At 42.6% G+C, this 15690-nt stretch overlaps 1 protein-coding gene across 1 annotated transcript in view; it reads right to left on the reverse strand.

The window, feature by feature from the left end:
* DPY19L4 (dpy-19 like 4) overlaps window positions 1–7982 on the reverse strand; it is a 28504-nt gene extending 20522 nt beyond the window's left edge. The window contains exons 1-5 of the mRNA XM_058809196.1: window positions 7828–7982; window positions 4148–4255; window positions 3076–3200; window positions 2232–2322; window positions 358–479 (exon numbers count right to left, since the gene is read on the reverse strand). Of these exons, the coding sequence (XP_058665179.1) occupies window positions 358–479; window positions 2232–2322; window positions 3076–3200; window positions 4148–4255; window positions 7828–7960 (579 nt within the window). The 5' untranslated portion in view covers window positions 7961–7982. The remainder of the gene's footprint in view (window positions 1–357; window positions 480–2231; window positions 2323–3075; window positions 3201–4147; window positions 4256–7827) is intronic.
* Between the last annotated feature and the right edge of the window lie 7708 nt (window positions 7983–15690).

Consider the following 15690-nt stretch of genomic DNA (forward strand, 5'->3'; position numbering starts at 1 on the left):
GAAGTGCTTTTCCCTATGAGAATGGGCAGACAGGTACCACTATTAATAGACTTCTGTACTCCAAAGGAGTTAACTAACTTTCCTGTTTTTAATGGATAGCACAGATACTCCTGACATTTCTAAGCAGTCTGTAGAAGTAAAGAATAACAGAAAAAGTTACTGCTTAGTGTTAAACCCCCAAAATCCTATGCCAGAGACTGATCAGAATTGAGACTGAGGAGAATCTGGACCTGGTGAGAGCCTTAGCTCAACTCATTCAACAAAAAATGTATGTTGGATACACCACAGAAAGTCCCATACACACACACAGAGACACAACCATAATGCAAGTACAGAAAGTAGGAGAAATGCACATACTTCACTACCAGATGCTTGATATAAAACACTGGCAATCAACTCTGGGTACAAAGTCATTTGCTGGACAGCATTTATGGTCTTCAGTGATATTGTCTTATTGTTGTGTGTCAATTCATAAACACCTACAGACAAAAAAAAAATATTGCTGGAATCACTTACTACTGCTGTTCCTAAAAGAGGCTAAAGTGTATTCAAAGGCAGGGAGAATAAGATTTGATCACTAAAGCTACTGACTGATTCACCACACCTAGTTTAAAAGGAAAGAGAAATTTCTGTGTTAGATGTCATTCCACCTACTGATCTAGCTAGAAAGTTATTACCCTCATCTAGTCTTTAAATAGAAGGCCCAAAACTCATCATCTGAAGCACAGCCTTTTCAGTAACACACTGATGCAGTCCTGGAACTACATTCCTATAGATCACCTTCACAGGAAGACCTTAAGGAGTGAGATCTAACAGGGATGAGCAGGATGTGTTAAACCTGTCTCCAGAAGGATGTCAGGTATGACGGCCTCATCACCCCTTTCAGCTCTGCATTTCTGAGATTTCTAAGAATCCTTCACCAAACACAATGTGCCTTTCTATGGGGTGAAGATGAAATTGAAGCTGCCATACTTGAAGGATCATTCCAAGATAATTTCAAAATGTTATAAATAAAGAAAAGACTTGTCAATACCTAGAACAATAGAGAGAAGAGCAAAACCAACCCAAATCAAGATATGGGGGAGAACAAAAGCCTCAAAAACAATACAATAGTCAAACAGACAACTGTTTCCAGCTCTGAGCATATCCTGGTGTGTGGTCTGCAGCTGGTTCTCTGTAGGTCAAACCAGGTCTTCCAGGATTTACAACTGGGTTCAGCTGTAATACACTTTTGAAGACTAGATGCCTTGTAATACCTTGTAGACACGAGTCTACCTGTCTGCAGACACAGCATCCCTGAATGAGGCCTGCAGTCCACCCACTCACAGCATGGGCAATATCCCCTGAGGACAGGAGGCACTGAGTGTACCAAAGACCTCAGATATTGCTGATGTGCTACATTTCAGCTGGGAAACTGTTCAACCAATAAAACACTAACCACAAAGTTTAGTTTTACTGGCTTCAGTGAGGTTTCACAAAAGGACTGAACTAATTCAGTGGCTGACCACTGCAAGATAGGGCAGCTCATCCTCTTCTCTCCTGAGCTCCAGCCCCATGCTAGTGCAGTGCATTCTGAACTCCCTGAACAAGCATGGAAGTGCTCCTTCTTCTTTTCACTGCTTTAGTTTCCTTTTGGTATAGAGACCCAGGGTCAGAGAGCCCCAGAGCCAGTGCAGGGTAAAGAGCAGGAGCACGAAGGAAGGAGAGATCATTGTCACCCAGTCTGTTCTCCTCCCTGTTCCTTTCTGCCCCCACCACTCGGTGCTCATCAGCATCTATCCATCACAGCTGACAAGATTAAAAACTTCTGGCAGGGACAGGATGGAGCAGATCAGCTTGTGACAGAAACTGTTCTGTCTTCTGACAGAGGATGGAAAACAGTTATTTTCATCCCTCATTCCCAAATTCAACATAAATTACATTTACATGGCAGAAAAATCCACTATTGTGACACAGGCAAACCCAATGATAACTCTGACACAGGACATAGTAAGAGTTATTATTAACCCTGTCCTAGAGTATCAATTAAAGGCAATCTGCTGGAATACAGGATAGTTAAATACTGCTTTTGAAAAGGCACTGAAAAGTTAGGACAGTGTGTGGTTTTTCATTTATCTGACCAATATACCTACATAAGAGAATAAAATTAGTCTCCCCAGTCTGCAGGAGGTTTTTACTGTCTTCAAAGTGAACAGGACTTTTCAAAGTAATAAAACAAATGAGTTTTTTACCTCTTTCAAATGAAGGAGCCTTTAGCAGTTCTTTATAGAATGAGTAATAAATGGCACTGTCACCCTGAAATGTAATTTCTCGTTCAAGTTCCTAGAAAAAAAAAAAAGAAATTAATCTCCTGCAATCTCTTTCCAAAGACAATATATTTTCAGATAGACTGGTTTTGTAATATGGTACATGGTTATGACTTCACTGTACATCTTCAAAATATTCCACAAAACATTAATCCTCACAGCATTTCTATCAGGTATATAATGCTCTCTGTAACTTAGCAAGCACGCTTGGAAACAGAGCAACTCAAATCCACATTGTAAGTCAGCACAAAATCCACAGGATCTTTTCATATTCACAAACCCGAATTTCATTCAATTTTCTATACTTCACTTAATAATGGAGTTCTTAAAACACAAGAAATCCCCCAAAATCAAAAAAAAACCAAAAAACAAAAAAAACCCCCAAAAACAACAAAAAAAAAAAAAAAAAAAAAAAAAAAAAACAAAAACAAAAACAAAAACAACAAAACACCCCAAAAAGCCCAACACATATTCCTGTTGAGTAGCTTCTGCAATCCCAGTATGCTTCAGTTACTTTTTTATATTTTAGAAAGGTGTTTTAAGGATAAAAGGTGACATGGAAAAACATACAAAAGCATGACAAGCCACAACAACTGTTAGCAGGAGGAAAAAAAAAAAAAGAAAATAAAGAAGACAAAAAAAAAGAAGCTGTTTCAAAGACAGAGGCCTCAGTAGAAGGACACAGGACTGCAAGTAGTTTCAACATGACACAGATCAGATTTGATTTCAAGGACACAATCTGGCTTTTGTTTCAGTAGTTTATCTTTACCTGCCTGCTGGAAAACCAGAATTTCCGCTCATGATACGTGGAGAGGTATACAGCATACATCATTCCACTGGTGACCGCCGCGAGACAGCCAAAGAACAGCTTTGCAAAGCGCTGGATTAACAGATCTGAAAATGAACAGTGGGAAAGCTAAAATAGCACAGAGGACTGAGAAACTACAGCACAGCCTACACGACTCTTACTTCTGAACAACAAGGGAACTTACTGGCATGAAAATTATCATACCATCAGCAGCACAGATACATTGAAAACTGGTTTGTTACTCCCGTCCTGTAGTTTTCTTTCCCAGCTGGTATCATTGTTTCACAGACAAAATATTCAACACACTACACACTGCAAATTTTCTACAGCAAGCTTTGTTGTCAAATGAATTCCAAGAAGGAAAAGTCTCTTCCAGATAAACAGAGCAAACTCTAGATTCTACCCAAAACACCACAAACTTCCTAAAGACATTAACAGACAGAGGTGGCATACTGCATCTAACATAGTTTCTGAGACATTTTATTTTCCATTCTGTTTTTGAATATAAGAACAAATGGATCTGAATTTACCAAACTCATTCAAAGGGTGTCTACTACACCTGTATCTCCTTTGAGTTAGTATGTACTTTTAACATAAAAGCTTTTGGTAGCTTGGTGAGCACTTGCCTAAAATTATATCTAGTTTTAGTTCTGTTTCTTGAAAAGCTCTAAGGACTTTTTGTCTGTTCTTGTTTCAGTACCATTACTTCATGGTATCAGCTTCCAACCAGAAGATCATTCCAGGAACAATAAAAATATTTATTTGGATGCAAATAGTAATAATAAATTTCTTAACTCCCCTGCCTCTACCTCCTCAAGCCTGAAACAGTCCAAGACTACCATTTCACCCTCCAACGCATAAAATGTCATTATTAAAGAACTCCAATGTGCATGCCTGTTTTCCCTCAAAATATTCAAAAACCTAATTCAAAGTAAGTCTGTTATAAATTACCATGCTACAAATATCTTCCCATAAAATGTAAGAGAATAATGAAAAAAACAATCAAAAGTCAGCTAAAAATTCTGCAGCTTACATTTTGGCGACCTTCCCAGCTTTGAATTTTCTTTGTTTCTCTCCTCTGGAGCCATTTTGTCAGATTCTGTGCAATTTTGTTTCTTTCTCTGTCGCAGGTCTACTGCCCCTAAAGACATTTTTTTTAAGTTATTGCAACACAATACATAAAATCACACTGAGAAATCCACACAGCAGCAGGTAGCAGCCAGTTACTGCTACTGATTCAATCCCATGGAAGATATATTTGACAGAGACTCAATTAAAGGACGTCATATGCCCAACTAAAATAATAATATAACACTACAGAAATCAATTCTTATGTTATTCCTTAGAAAAAACAACAGTATTCTCTTGAGGACATACTCTGGGATTACCCAGAACCCAAACTGGAAGGTTACTGGTTTATTCCATTCGGTGAACACAAATGAAGAAAATCAATAGTTTAGATAAGCTTATGCAGACACTGGGAGAAACTGGTGCCAATTCCTCACCCTGGTTTTATGCTGCTATAGCAGTATAATACAAAAACTGGCTAGCCCATTACTTTTAAATTGAGATGCCTATTATTTATATGGCAAAGGCTTTTATAAAGTAAATGTAATATCACTTTTTTCCTGCTTTTGGATCTACTGGAACTAAGCAGATTTATGAACATTTAGTTTAACACATAATTTAAAAGCCCAGTTTGCTCAGCCACATAGATCATATCACAAGACCAAGGGCTTCTGTTCACTTTTCTGTGAGTAACAGCAGCAATTTGAAGTCCTGGTCCATTTATTTTACAGTCTGAAAGGCAATGAGGCTAATTCACACACTGCAGGTCTGTGAATACAAAAAGACTCATTGCAAAAAGTATTTGATAATTCCTATATTAAAGATATTCCACAACATTTACATCATTCTGGAAGAGTAATGAAAAGATTTAACTGTAATTGACACTCCAGAATTTTTAGCTCTCCTGCTTGACCTAGTGTCCAACATTGCTTGAAATTTTCCAGCCATCAATTTTCCTCTGGACTTAAAACAGCTCCTTCATAAACCCATCCAACTTCAAACTTGAAGTGTCAATCTTCACATCCTACAACAAAGCTTTTAAGTACTCTGGTTGTATATCAATTATTTCAATTCTAATTCAGTCTACTTTTAATTCCCAGCTATTAAATCTAAAAGTTAGAAACTAGAGAGAGAAATAGAAATGGTTAAAGCGATATCTGCCTGTATAAGACACCAGTGGATTAACAGAACAAATTATAAATCATTCTGAGCAAACCAAGATCTCAATGGTAACATTTTCGTGAATGAACAGAAAACGTCTACCTTCTTAAACAAGACAAGAACTGGAAAGAGTCTAAATAACACAAGGTTTAGGGTGTTCAGTGTCACATTTATCTTCATGCCAATCCAAAATGAAATGTACACCAGCATCTCTTCATGACACATATATGAAAAGTTTATCAGCAATGCAAACACCAAGTGCGCTGCAGTTAAAAATCATTTGTAGCACACAAAATAAAGCACACTGGAAGAAAATCCTAGATCACAAAAGTGGGCAGATATGTGCTTGGAAGGACAAGTGAGTGCCCCTGTCATTCTGGTTATGACCAAGGCAACAACACTGAGAACACTGGAGGAAAAGGCCTTTGCTTCTCTGGCAGAGAAGTGAACCATAGCAGAAGTGTAACAAACTTATAAAGTATAGCATTTCAAGCAGTAAGAGAAAGCTCCCAAAGAAGTAACAGTTTAAAATTCTACTTCTGAAACAACACCTCAATCAGCAAACGATCTTCACCTCAGTTTTGAAGCCTGCTCAACATATTCTGCCCAAAGCAATAACACAAAAAGATGCGAGTTACTTCTGTTTCTTGCTGCTGCCACAAACAAGAAAAATGCTGTTTTCACTTCAACGAATCCTTCAAACAGAGTGATATGAAAGTCAAACAAGGTAACAACTAAGAATTATCTAGAATTCTGAACTGATGACACAGCCTCTAGTAACTATCCAGCACATAATTTTTTCATCTGCTTTTCAGTTCCCTGCAAGTCCCCAGTTCAAACGAGTTCTTGTTCAGAAAACATGCATTCCATTTATTTTTGTGTTTCTACTGCAGAAAAACATAACTCATTCCTACTTTGTGCCACCATACTCATCTACTTTTCACCTACTAATTGAGCACTGTCTGTAATTTTTGTCTCCTCATCTAAAGAAAGGTAAGATGAGCTGGGAAAGACTCAGATAAAAGGCCATGAGGGTGATTCAAATTGTGCAATGGCTTCCATACAAGGAACAAGGAAGCAAATTGAAGATGCCTCAGTCTAGAAAAGAGGATGACCAACAGAAACATGCCAGACGTCTACCAGTTAGTGAAGTGCACAAACACACTGAATAGAGAGCAGTGATTCACCTTTTCTAATACAAAAAGTTCTCAAACAAACCTAATGAGTCATGCTTAAAAGAACCAGCTCGTTGCACATCACCTTCACACAGAACACTCCTACCCAAAGAATGTTCTGTAAACCAAGAGTTTGCACAGATTCATAAGAATACAGACACAGCTGTGGAGGACAAGCAGCTGGAGACTCCTAAACATACAGAAACCATGTGCAACTCAGAAAGTACCCCTGCTGAGAACAGCTGGGAGGCTGGAATATGCCATGGGACAGATTTGCATATGCTTGTTTGCTCCTGCATTTTTCTGGGTACCTATTAACGGTTTTGTTTCTGCTAATTTCTCCAAGAAAACTAAATGCCATCTCATAACCCCTACATAGGGGGTTTGCACTAGACATGAGAAAGACATGGAGAAAAATGTTTGTGTAGGGGCTAAAAATGAAACAGAATCTCAGAATGCGCTGAGTTGGATGATACCTGCAAAGATGATCCAAGTCCACTTCTTAACCCTGCACAGGACACCTCAATAACCACACCATGTGCCTGAGAGCACTGTCAAAGTGCTTCTTAACTCTGTCAGGCTTGGCGCTGCGGCTACTTCCCTGGGGAGCCTGTTCCAGCACCCAACCGCCCCTGGGTAAAGAACCTCTTCCTAATTACCAACCTAAACCCTCCATCCGCAGCTTCAGGCCATTCCCTCGGGTCCTGTCACTCCTCACCACAGAAAAGAGATCAGTATCTGCCCCTCCTGAGCAAGCTGGAGGTCTCCGTCAGTCTTCTCCAGGCTGAACAAACCAAGGGACTTCAGCTGCTCCTCATACAGCTTCCCCTCAAGGCCCTTCACCACCTTCGCAGCCCTCTTTTGGATGCTCTCTAATACTTAACGAAACGAGAAAGAAGAGTGACTAAAACATAAGGAAGGATGCCCAAAGAGAAAGTACGCTCACGGAAGCATCCACGGAGCCCGCAGATGCTGCCCCGGGCGCTCTGCCCACAGACAATGCCAGGCGAGGGAAGAGAAAATGCCAGGGAAGGCGAGGGAAGAGAAAAAGACCCCAAGTCCCCCAGAGAGCGGCCTAGCCTCCCTCTTGGGGCTGCAAAGGACGGGCTGAGCTGCGCTGGGGCCCGAGGGGCCGCCGGGGCGGGCTGGGCCTGGGAGGCCGCCTGTGTCCTGCAGCCCAGTGCTTCAGCTCCGTCCGTGCCCTGGCACAAACCGCGAGGGGCGGCCACACCGCCGGCCTGAGCCCGCGGCCTGACCCCGACCGCCTCCGCCCGGCTCCGGCTCCGCGGCCTGAGGAGCCGCCCCTCACCTTCCTCCATGGCCGGCCCGTGCCCGCAGCCCGCCGCTGGCTCCCCCCGCCGCTCTCTGCGGGGCGACGCGTCCGCCCCACCCGCGCCGCCGCCCGCCTCCCGCCGGCCGCGGGGGCGGGAGCGCTCCCGCATCCCCCGGCGAGCGGAGCGGAGCGGAGCCGGCCCCGCGCTTCCTCCCACCGCCGGAACTGCGGCTGCGGAGCGCGGGGGGCGGCCGGAGCCGAGCGGCGGCGCACCGGGACACAGCGAACGTGCAGGGCCACGGCGGGCGCCTCTGTACCGGGGCACAGCGAATGTACGGGGCACAGTGAATATTCCGGGGCACAGCGAATGTACGGGGGCACAGCGGGCGTTCCGGGGCACAGCGGGCACAGCGGACGCGCAGGGGCGCGCCGGGGCGCTGCCGGGCGGCCTCAGGGCTCCCGTGCGGGAGCTCCGCGGCCGCGCAGCCCCAAGGCGGCACCTCCCGGCAGCGCGGCCGCGGTTGGTGCCGCTCCAGAGGGACCGGGCCTCCAGAGAGCTTGGGCAAGAGGAGGCTCGGGGTGACCCCAAGGCTCTCTACAGATGCTGAAAGGAGGTGGTAGCCATGGAAGGGTCTTTTCCCGGGCAGCCAGGGGTAGGAGGAGAGGACATGGCCTCAAGCTGTGCCAGAGAAGGTCTAGGTTGGACATCTGGAGGAAGTTTTTCACAGAAAGGCTGATTGGACATTAGAACGGGCTGCCCAGGACGTGGTGGGGTCACTGTCCCTGGATGTGTGTAAGGAAGGACTGGACGGGGCACTTGCTGCCAGGGTCTACTTGACATGGTGGTGTTTGGTCAGAGATTGGTCTCGATGATCTCAGAGGCCTTTTCAAACCTAATTGGTTCTGTGATTACAGAACTGGTCACTCTTCTATGGAAGAGGTTTGTGGGAATTGTCCCTTGGAGGTTTGAGGGAATTGTCCTTTGGATGCTGTGTGTCTCCTGACCTACAGTCAGGCCAATGGCTGAGCTGCTGCTGGAAAACTGATTGCTTGTCTGGCAGCTGCAAGGAAAAACTAAACCAATATGTGTGTCCTGTTGGACTGTAAAATGAGATTTATAAGTTTCCTGGATTTTTAAATAAAATCTAAAATACTTCTGCAGTTGTTGATTTATTGATTAGTGAAAGGAGTTATGTTTTTAATGATCCGCAAATTATCCATCGCATTTCTAATGCATCATGTTCAAGCTGGGTTTTTTGTTTGTTTGTTAGTGTAGGGTCTCTAAAAGTTACTGGAATAAGCAACCATAATCATTGCAATGAAAAGAACAGTAATTGTTTCAAATATTTGTGCTCAGACCATCAGTACATGGACAGACATAAAATAAACAATTGCTCCATTGTGCTCTAGATGTTTTTTCTTACGCCTTCTTTGTACCTGTTGTTCTATAGTGTACCTTGTTGCATTTATTGTGCAACTTCAGTTTTCTTCTGATGCTCCAATATGGATCATCCCACACCTTGATTTCAGTAAAATTATAGATGCATATCAACTTACTTACATGCATAGTTAGCAGAGAAGTAAAAAATCCAGCCTGCTCACTCAATTTTTCTTTTTTCCTAAGGAAAAAAATTGCACATTTGAAGGTGGGAGAACCAAAAATCATTTTTCATGCAAGTTTCTTTTTCCCAGAATGCACATGCTGAAATGATTGTTAAGGTAATGTTGAAAATGTTATTACTGTTACACTTCAATCTTCCAAAATGCTTTCTTCAACTGATATATGAAAGTTATTCCATTTGACAGCTTATTATGTGGCCTAAACATTGTGCTGTAATACATTACAATGAATAAATTTGGGGATGTTGTGTTCTTTTTCTAAGCTTTCTCTGTACAAACATGCATCATGTATCTGCATGATGGCATTTGTTCTCTGTTTGCATATTATTTCTAAGCCCTGCAGACATAATTTTCCTTTTTATTTACAAGTTCATGGTAATGATGCTTTCCAGTTTAACAGTCATTCTTTCTCTCCTTTAGAGATTGTTGACAGGAGACAGACACAGACCTTAGTGTAATGCATTTATACTGGGCATATTTGTCATTACACAGAATTTTTAAAAATATGTAGTTGTTTGTTTTGTAAACAAACCAGGTTGTATTTTTGTATGTTAAAGATCCCGTGCCTAAAAATATCTGTAAAGTTTCAATAATCAGGTAACAACTGTGGATATTTCACTCATTCTACTAATTTCAGCCTTTTGTAGGGTTAATTTTCAGGCTGCCCTGAAAATTATGGTTCTGGATTGTCAGTATCCAGATGTTTTGCTTATTTTAATTATTTCACATTCTTCTCTCCCCAAAGCTGTATATCCTCTATCAAAGTGTAAAAAAGTAGTGCCTACAAAAGTGTTTGTGGGACCAGAATGTTGCTTAAAGTTGGAAGGGTGTGTGCTCCCACCTGATATGGGGACTGCAAGGGAATAAGTGAGGGGATATTGAGGGATAGTGATGATGTGGAAACATTACTGATAACTGGACCTAGGAAGTCTTAGGAAAATTAAGTTACACAAAATATACAGAACCTTTGGGATTTTTTCCCACCTATTAAATTTTTTCCTATCTTATTTCAGCACAGCTTCCAGTGGTTTTGATTGCCTTGACTAGGATGTAAGTGAGCCAGGTTCTATGGTCATCTGCTGTATTGTAAAACATGGAAAATACCCATTAAATCAAGGGAACTGATTTAGATTTGGACTCTGAAACTGAGCTGTGGACATGGAAACATGCTTTGTCTCAATTCTCTCTTAGCTTCAATCCTCTGGTGGTAAATCTGTGTTTTGTTTTCTCCTAAGGCCTTTGGAGTTTCTTTAAACTGTTCCTCTGCAGATGGAAGACACTACAGATGTGATTGCCATGACCATCTTCCTGTTCTTTCTACCCTGCCTCTTGTATTTACTGTCCTTGAAGCAGCATGAGATCCTGCATATTCATTTTCTTTGCTTCTTCCCGTCACTCCTTGTGCTTCCCTGTAATCTGGAACTAACTCATGTCACCCTGTGTTTAGATGTGTGTGATGCTCGACAGCCTCTCATCCTGTACACTACATCTACGTCCTCCTAACCATCTCATCATCTTCTCCATCCCTTTTTTCCCCTCTCTCCATCCCACCTGAAAGAGTTCCTTCTCTGTGTTTTCACCCTCTTAAATGGCATTGATCCTTATCACAGTTGCCTTTATCTGACCTGTAATTTAGTTTCTTGCTTTTCATCTTACTTTATAAGACAAAGCCATGTCAGCTGACTAATTGCTATATTGCTCCTGCAGAACACTGTATCAGTAATAGAGTCATGGTAAATGGACTGCAGGAGAAAAGTCCTGATAAATGTTTGTTCCTTTAAACGCACAGACACACACATCCTTAGTGATGTGACTTGCTTTCTGTACCACTTCCCTCTTTCTGATCTTGCTCTACTTCTTGTTTGTGCTGCAGGTGAAGTTCCCCAGAGCAAGAGGCTGACCCCTGTATTTGTGAAACATATACAGAAATAACAGTAAGGAAGCATAACTGGCTGATAGCTGCCTTGCCCACGTGGCCTCTGCTCTGTGAGGAGGCCCACTGCTCTGCTATTGTCTCTGTCCTTTCCTACACTCCTTTTTTCTCCCTGAGCTGTCTCTTTGACTTTTATCCAAGGATAAAGCCCTTTGAGGTGGATGACTCACAGCTCTGCACTTGCTTTGACTCATACTTTACCACCTAGTATATTGGTCAGCTCTTACTAAACTGCACTTAGGGTTTTTTTAATTGCTAATGACGACAACCCTTGCTGCCCACGTCTTTGATTTCACTGTCATTTCTGCTGGGTCAGAGCTATGCTTGTTTTCTCTATGATTGGTCAGAGCTGTATTTCTCCTTTATCACTCTTCCCGAGTTTGATGCTCTTTGGTTTCTTAAACATCCCCTGCAGATTTCAGAGTCTGGAGGCTCTTTTGTCTCTGGTGCCCAGCTGTTTGAGCTGCATTTCTGACGGTGAAGGTGCTGGTGTCCACAAAGCCTGCCCTGCCAACATGGAAAGGCAGCCTCATCCCTCGCCTCCCTGTGCAGCATCCTCACCATTCATCAGCTGCTTGACCAGGAGCAGCACATTCCCCAGCTTCCAGTGGTAACATACCTTGAATGATGGCAGAGAGTTGGTGTCATCACACAGGTGCTGATGATGAGGGCTTAGCAAACACTTCAGCTGGTACAAAGCTAGCACCAGAATTCAGGCCTCTTTTCAGGCACTCTCTTGTCCCTGAAGGGCAGGCCTAGCATGACTGGAGTCACTGAAACCCCATCCCTGGTACTGACATCAGCAGTAATGACTGATTGCATCTAGGAAATTGCTCTTGGAATATTGTGCTGGCCTTTTTTATGTAAGTCTTTTTCAGAGAAGTGGAGCAATATGATCTTTAATATATCTTAACGTCTTACTAAATACACTAGTCAGGCACATCTCCTATCCCAACATAGCAACCAGCAGTCTTAGCCCCACATTCTTGTCTGACCATGTTACAGCTGGCAGAAGAAAGGGCGATGTCACTGCTTTTGATGGGTTTCCAACTTTAAGCAGGAAGCGATTTGGCCTGATACTTGAAGATTATAAATCAGTAATACAAGTCATAGTACAAACACTAAGCAGACACGAGATCCCTTCTCAAAAGCTGCATCTAGTGTTATTAAAACAGCTTGGGCTGAAGCAGCCCTTTGCAGCTGGTGCTGCTTTTCACTGGAGTGAGTAGAAACCACTCCAGCACAGGCAAAATGCACTCCTACCAGGCAGGTTAGCTATTACCAAGCTACTGCTTGTCTGCTGAGATTTCCTAGACAGCAGAAAAAGAAGTGAATGGGACTGTACTTGGCAAGGGATGGGAGGGTGCAACTTCCATCTGGGATGCAGATTCTTGACTCTGAAGCAGCTCTGATAATCCCAGCTGTAATTTTCCAAGGAGGAAACATAAGTCAGGCCATTTGTTACAGAGAAGTGTGATTCCTCTAGAAGGGCAGTTCAGTTTCCTCAGCTTTTTTTCAATCCCAGCCAGCATTGCCAAGCTTTGACTTCATTTCCAGAGCTGATGCTTTCCAAGCCAGGAGTTGTCTGAGTTGAATGGCCCCATTTGAAATTATTAATTTTACCTGTATCAGCCTGTATAACTGCTTTTATGAGAGACAGGGCACTATAAAAAATGCAGAGAACAAACAGACCTAGTCTGTGAGCAGGATGCCTGTCACTGTGTAATTATGTATAACTGTACAGTTACATAAATGCTTTTCTTGGGAATCACCAGTGACGGCAGCAAGCTTTGCCTGTCATGTTTTGGCTAGTTAAAGCACTGATTCATCGCACTTTGAATACTCAGTTTCCTGCTTGTTCTATGGTAAATGGATTACTGCCTGCAATTTCAATAGTAATTAATGAAGATGAGAGATAGATCCAGTGATAAAACTGGGTTGTCTGAAGAAGTGGAATGATTTACTCCACTTATCAAGTCTCACAGTGTTACTAGAATATCACTAGCTTGTTTGCAGACTGATTCATCCTCTTCTTGAAAGATGCATTTTTATCAGTTGGGGTAACAAATTATGCATACAAACCCTGACTTGACCCTTTTGTTCCTCCTCCATGTGAAGTATCCCCCTCCTTCCCTTTATGCCACTCACCTCGGGCTCATTTTTGCAGTTACATATTTCTTCTTGAGCTTTTACGAGATCTATCATTAAGAAACTGTCCTGGTTTCGGGCAAATTTGGGTGAGAATCTCCAAAGGGGGGGTCCCTCCAGAAAGCAAACCCACACGGCCCCTCCCCCCAACCGGTTTGGGAAGAATTCCTTGGAGAGAAGTGAAAAGAACCTGTTTATTTAACAGGCACAGCACCGTCCAGCACACAAAATGAACAATCCCGGGTGACACCACTCTAAAAAAGGTGACAAAATCAGAAAGTCTCTCTCGGAGGTGGTCGCTCTGTTCTCAGTCCCTCCGGCGCTGGGGCAGCTGCTGCAGCCAAACAGTGCAAACCCTCAGTGTTCCCAGGTCCCAGTCCAGAGCAGGTTCGAGTAGGTCCAAAAAAAGGAAAGGAGAAACAGTCCAGGAAGAAATTTGGACTGTTTAGCTAAACTAGCTAATAAGCAGAAACAAGAGCAAGCAGAAGTCAAGCAGAAGCAAGAGCAAGAGCAAAGCAAAAAGCAAAAAAGCAAAAGCAGCCCTATGTCCTGCCCCGTCTCTGTGTCTCGCCAGCTGTGGGGGAGCAGCTGATAGGAAACCAAAACAAAACTTTCACTCTTCAGAGCCAGTCTTGAAGGCACAGAACATGATATCCAGCATAAACAGAACACATGAATGGGGATACAAGCATCACAACGTCATCCTAGGACAGAAACTCATGGAGAAATTAATTTATGTACAGTTCAGATGAGCAAAGAGTCAACATGTTGATGCACAGTGCTAGTGAAAGTGCCAAATGTTTATATGGTTCTTGTGAAAGGAGAATCTGATGAAACCAGGCTTTGTAGTTGGCCTTAGCTGGCTGCACTGTTTTTTTTCCTGTGTACATCATGTTAGAGTAATTTGTTAAATATCCTTCCCAACTTTACATAAATCTGACTTTACAGTAGAAGAGTTGGTTCTGCCCTAGGAATTGCAAGAAGAATGATGTTTGTTGACAAAGGTAGATGATATCTTCCCCTTCAGTGAGTCAGGATGTCAGCAGCAACGACTTGGACAGGAATTGACAGGAAATTTACACTTAGTCCTTGAACTCTGTGGTTTTGGCAGAGATTTGACTGAATGAAACACAAAGTGACAGAGGGAGAAACCTGGATTCCCTCCCAGAGGGAGAGTTTACTTGAATTGCTCAGTCACGGACTAGCTTGTTTCATTCACAGAAAAAATTCTGCATCTTAAGAGAGACTACTGTAGTATCCATCCCATTGACATCAGGGACCCTGAGAAGCAGCTGTCATGTCACCATTTTCTGCAATATCCTTTGGAGGGTGTAATTAATTGTTGTAAACCTCCAGTGTGGCTCCACTGAATTCAATCAGCCCCACAAATATCACTGAAACTTCTCTGGTATATTTTTGTAAAGAGGATTTACCTATAAAACAAACCCAGTGTTCATTCAAAATGTCAGGTAATTTTATCCTGAAACAATTTATTTTATGCTAGAGTTTAAATTTTCATTAGTTCAAAGAATGGACATTCTTTTAGGGTCATGTCTTCCAGATGTGCAGGATTGCAAATCAATAGCCAGTCCCTGCAACAAATTTTCATTTAGACACTTTATGACCTAGGTTAAGAGTACATATAAATAGGGAGAAAACTGATAGACTGCTAGAAAACAAGAGTGCCTGCCTGTCCCTGGGAAGGTTAATGGAACTGTTGGCCTGCAAGTATCACACTTGCTTGTGGAGTTTTCTTTCCTCCTCCTCCTCCTCAGCTCGGTTTTTGCAGTTGGCATTTGGAGAAGTATCAAATCAAGTCCAAGTTAATGTATATGTCATGAAATTCTGCTGAACTGAGTGAAGGGGAAAGAGGCTTTTGAGACCAGTCCTGGGAGACTCTGGCTGCTGCTTTTGCCTGCAATGGGGAGCAGTGGAGGGATTTCAGGGTCTTATGAGGGCAGAGTCTAAATTAAGGCAGGCTCTGGCATGCGCAGTGGCAAGGAAATGCAATTTGGTATAAACACTGGGGCTCCAAAGTGAGTAAATGCCACCTACACTGCTCCCAGGAGGCTCCAGTTTCTCAGGAATGTTCTGGCAACATGTTCCAACCCAGACATTAGTGGCACTTTTCAGTTTGCTTTGTCATTTTCAGCAGCAGCTTTTAGTCTATAAAAACCATACCAATGTGTGGTAGTTTA

This window comes from Ammospiza caudacuta, chromosome 1, assembly GCF_027887145.1.
Source record: "Ammospiza caudacuta isolate bAmmCau1 chromosome 1, bAmmCau1.pri, whole genome shotgun sequence".
NCBI lineage: Eukaryota > Metazoa > Chordata > Aves > Passeriformes > Passerellidae > Ammospiza > Ammospiza caudacuta.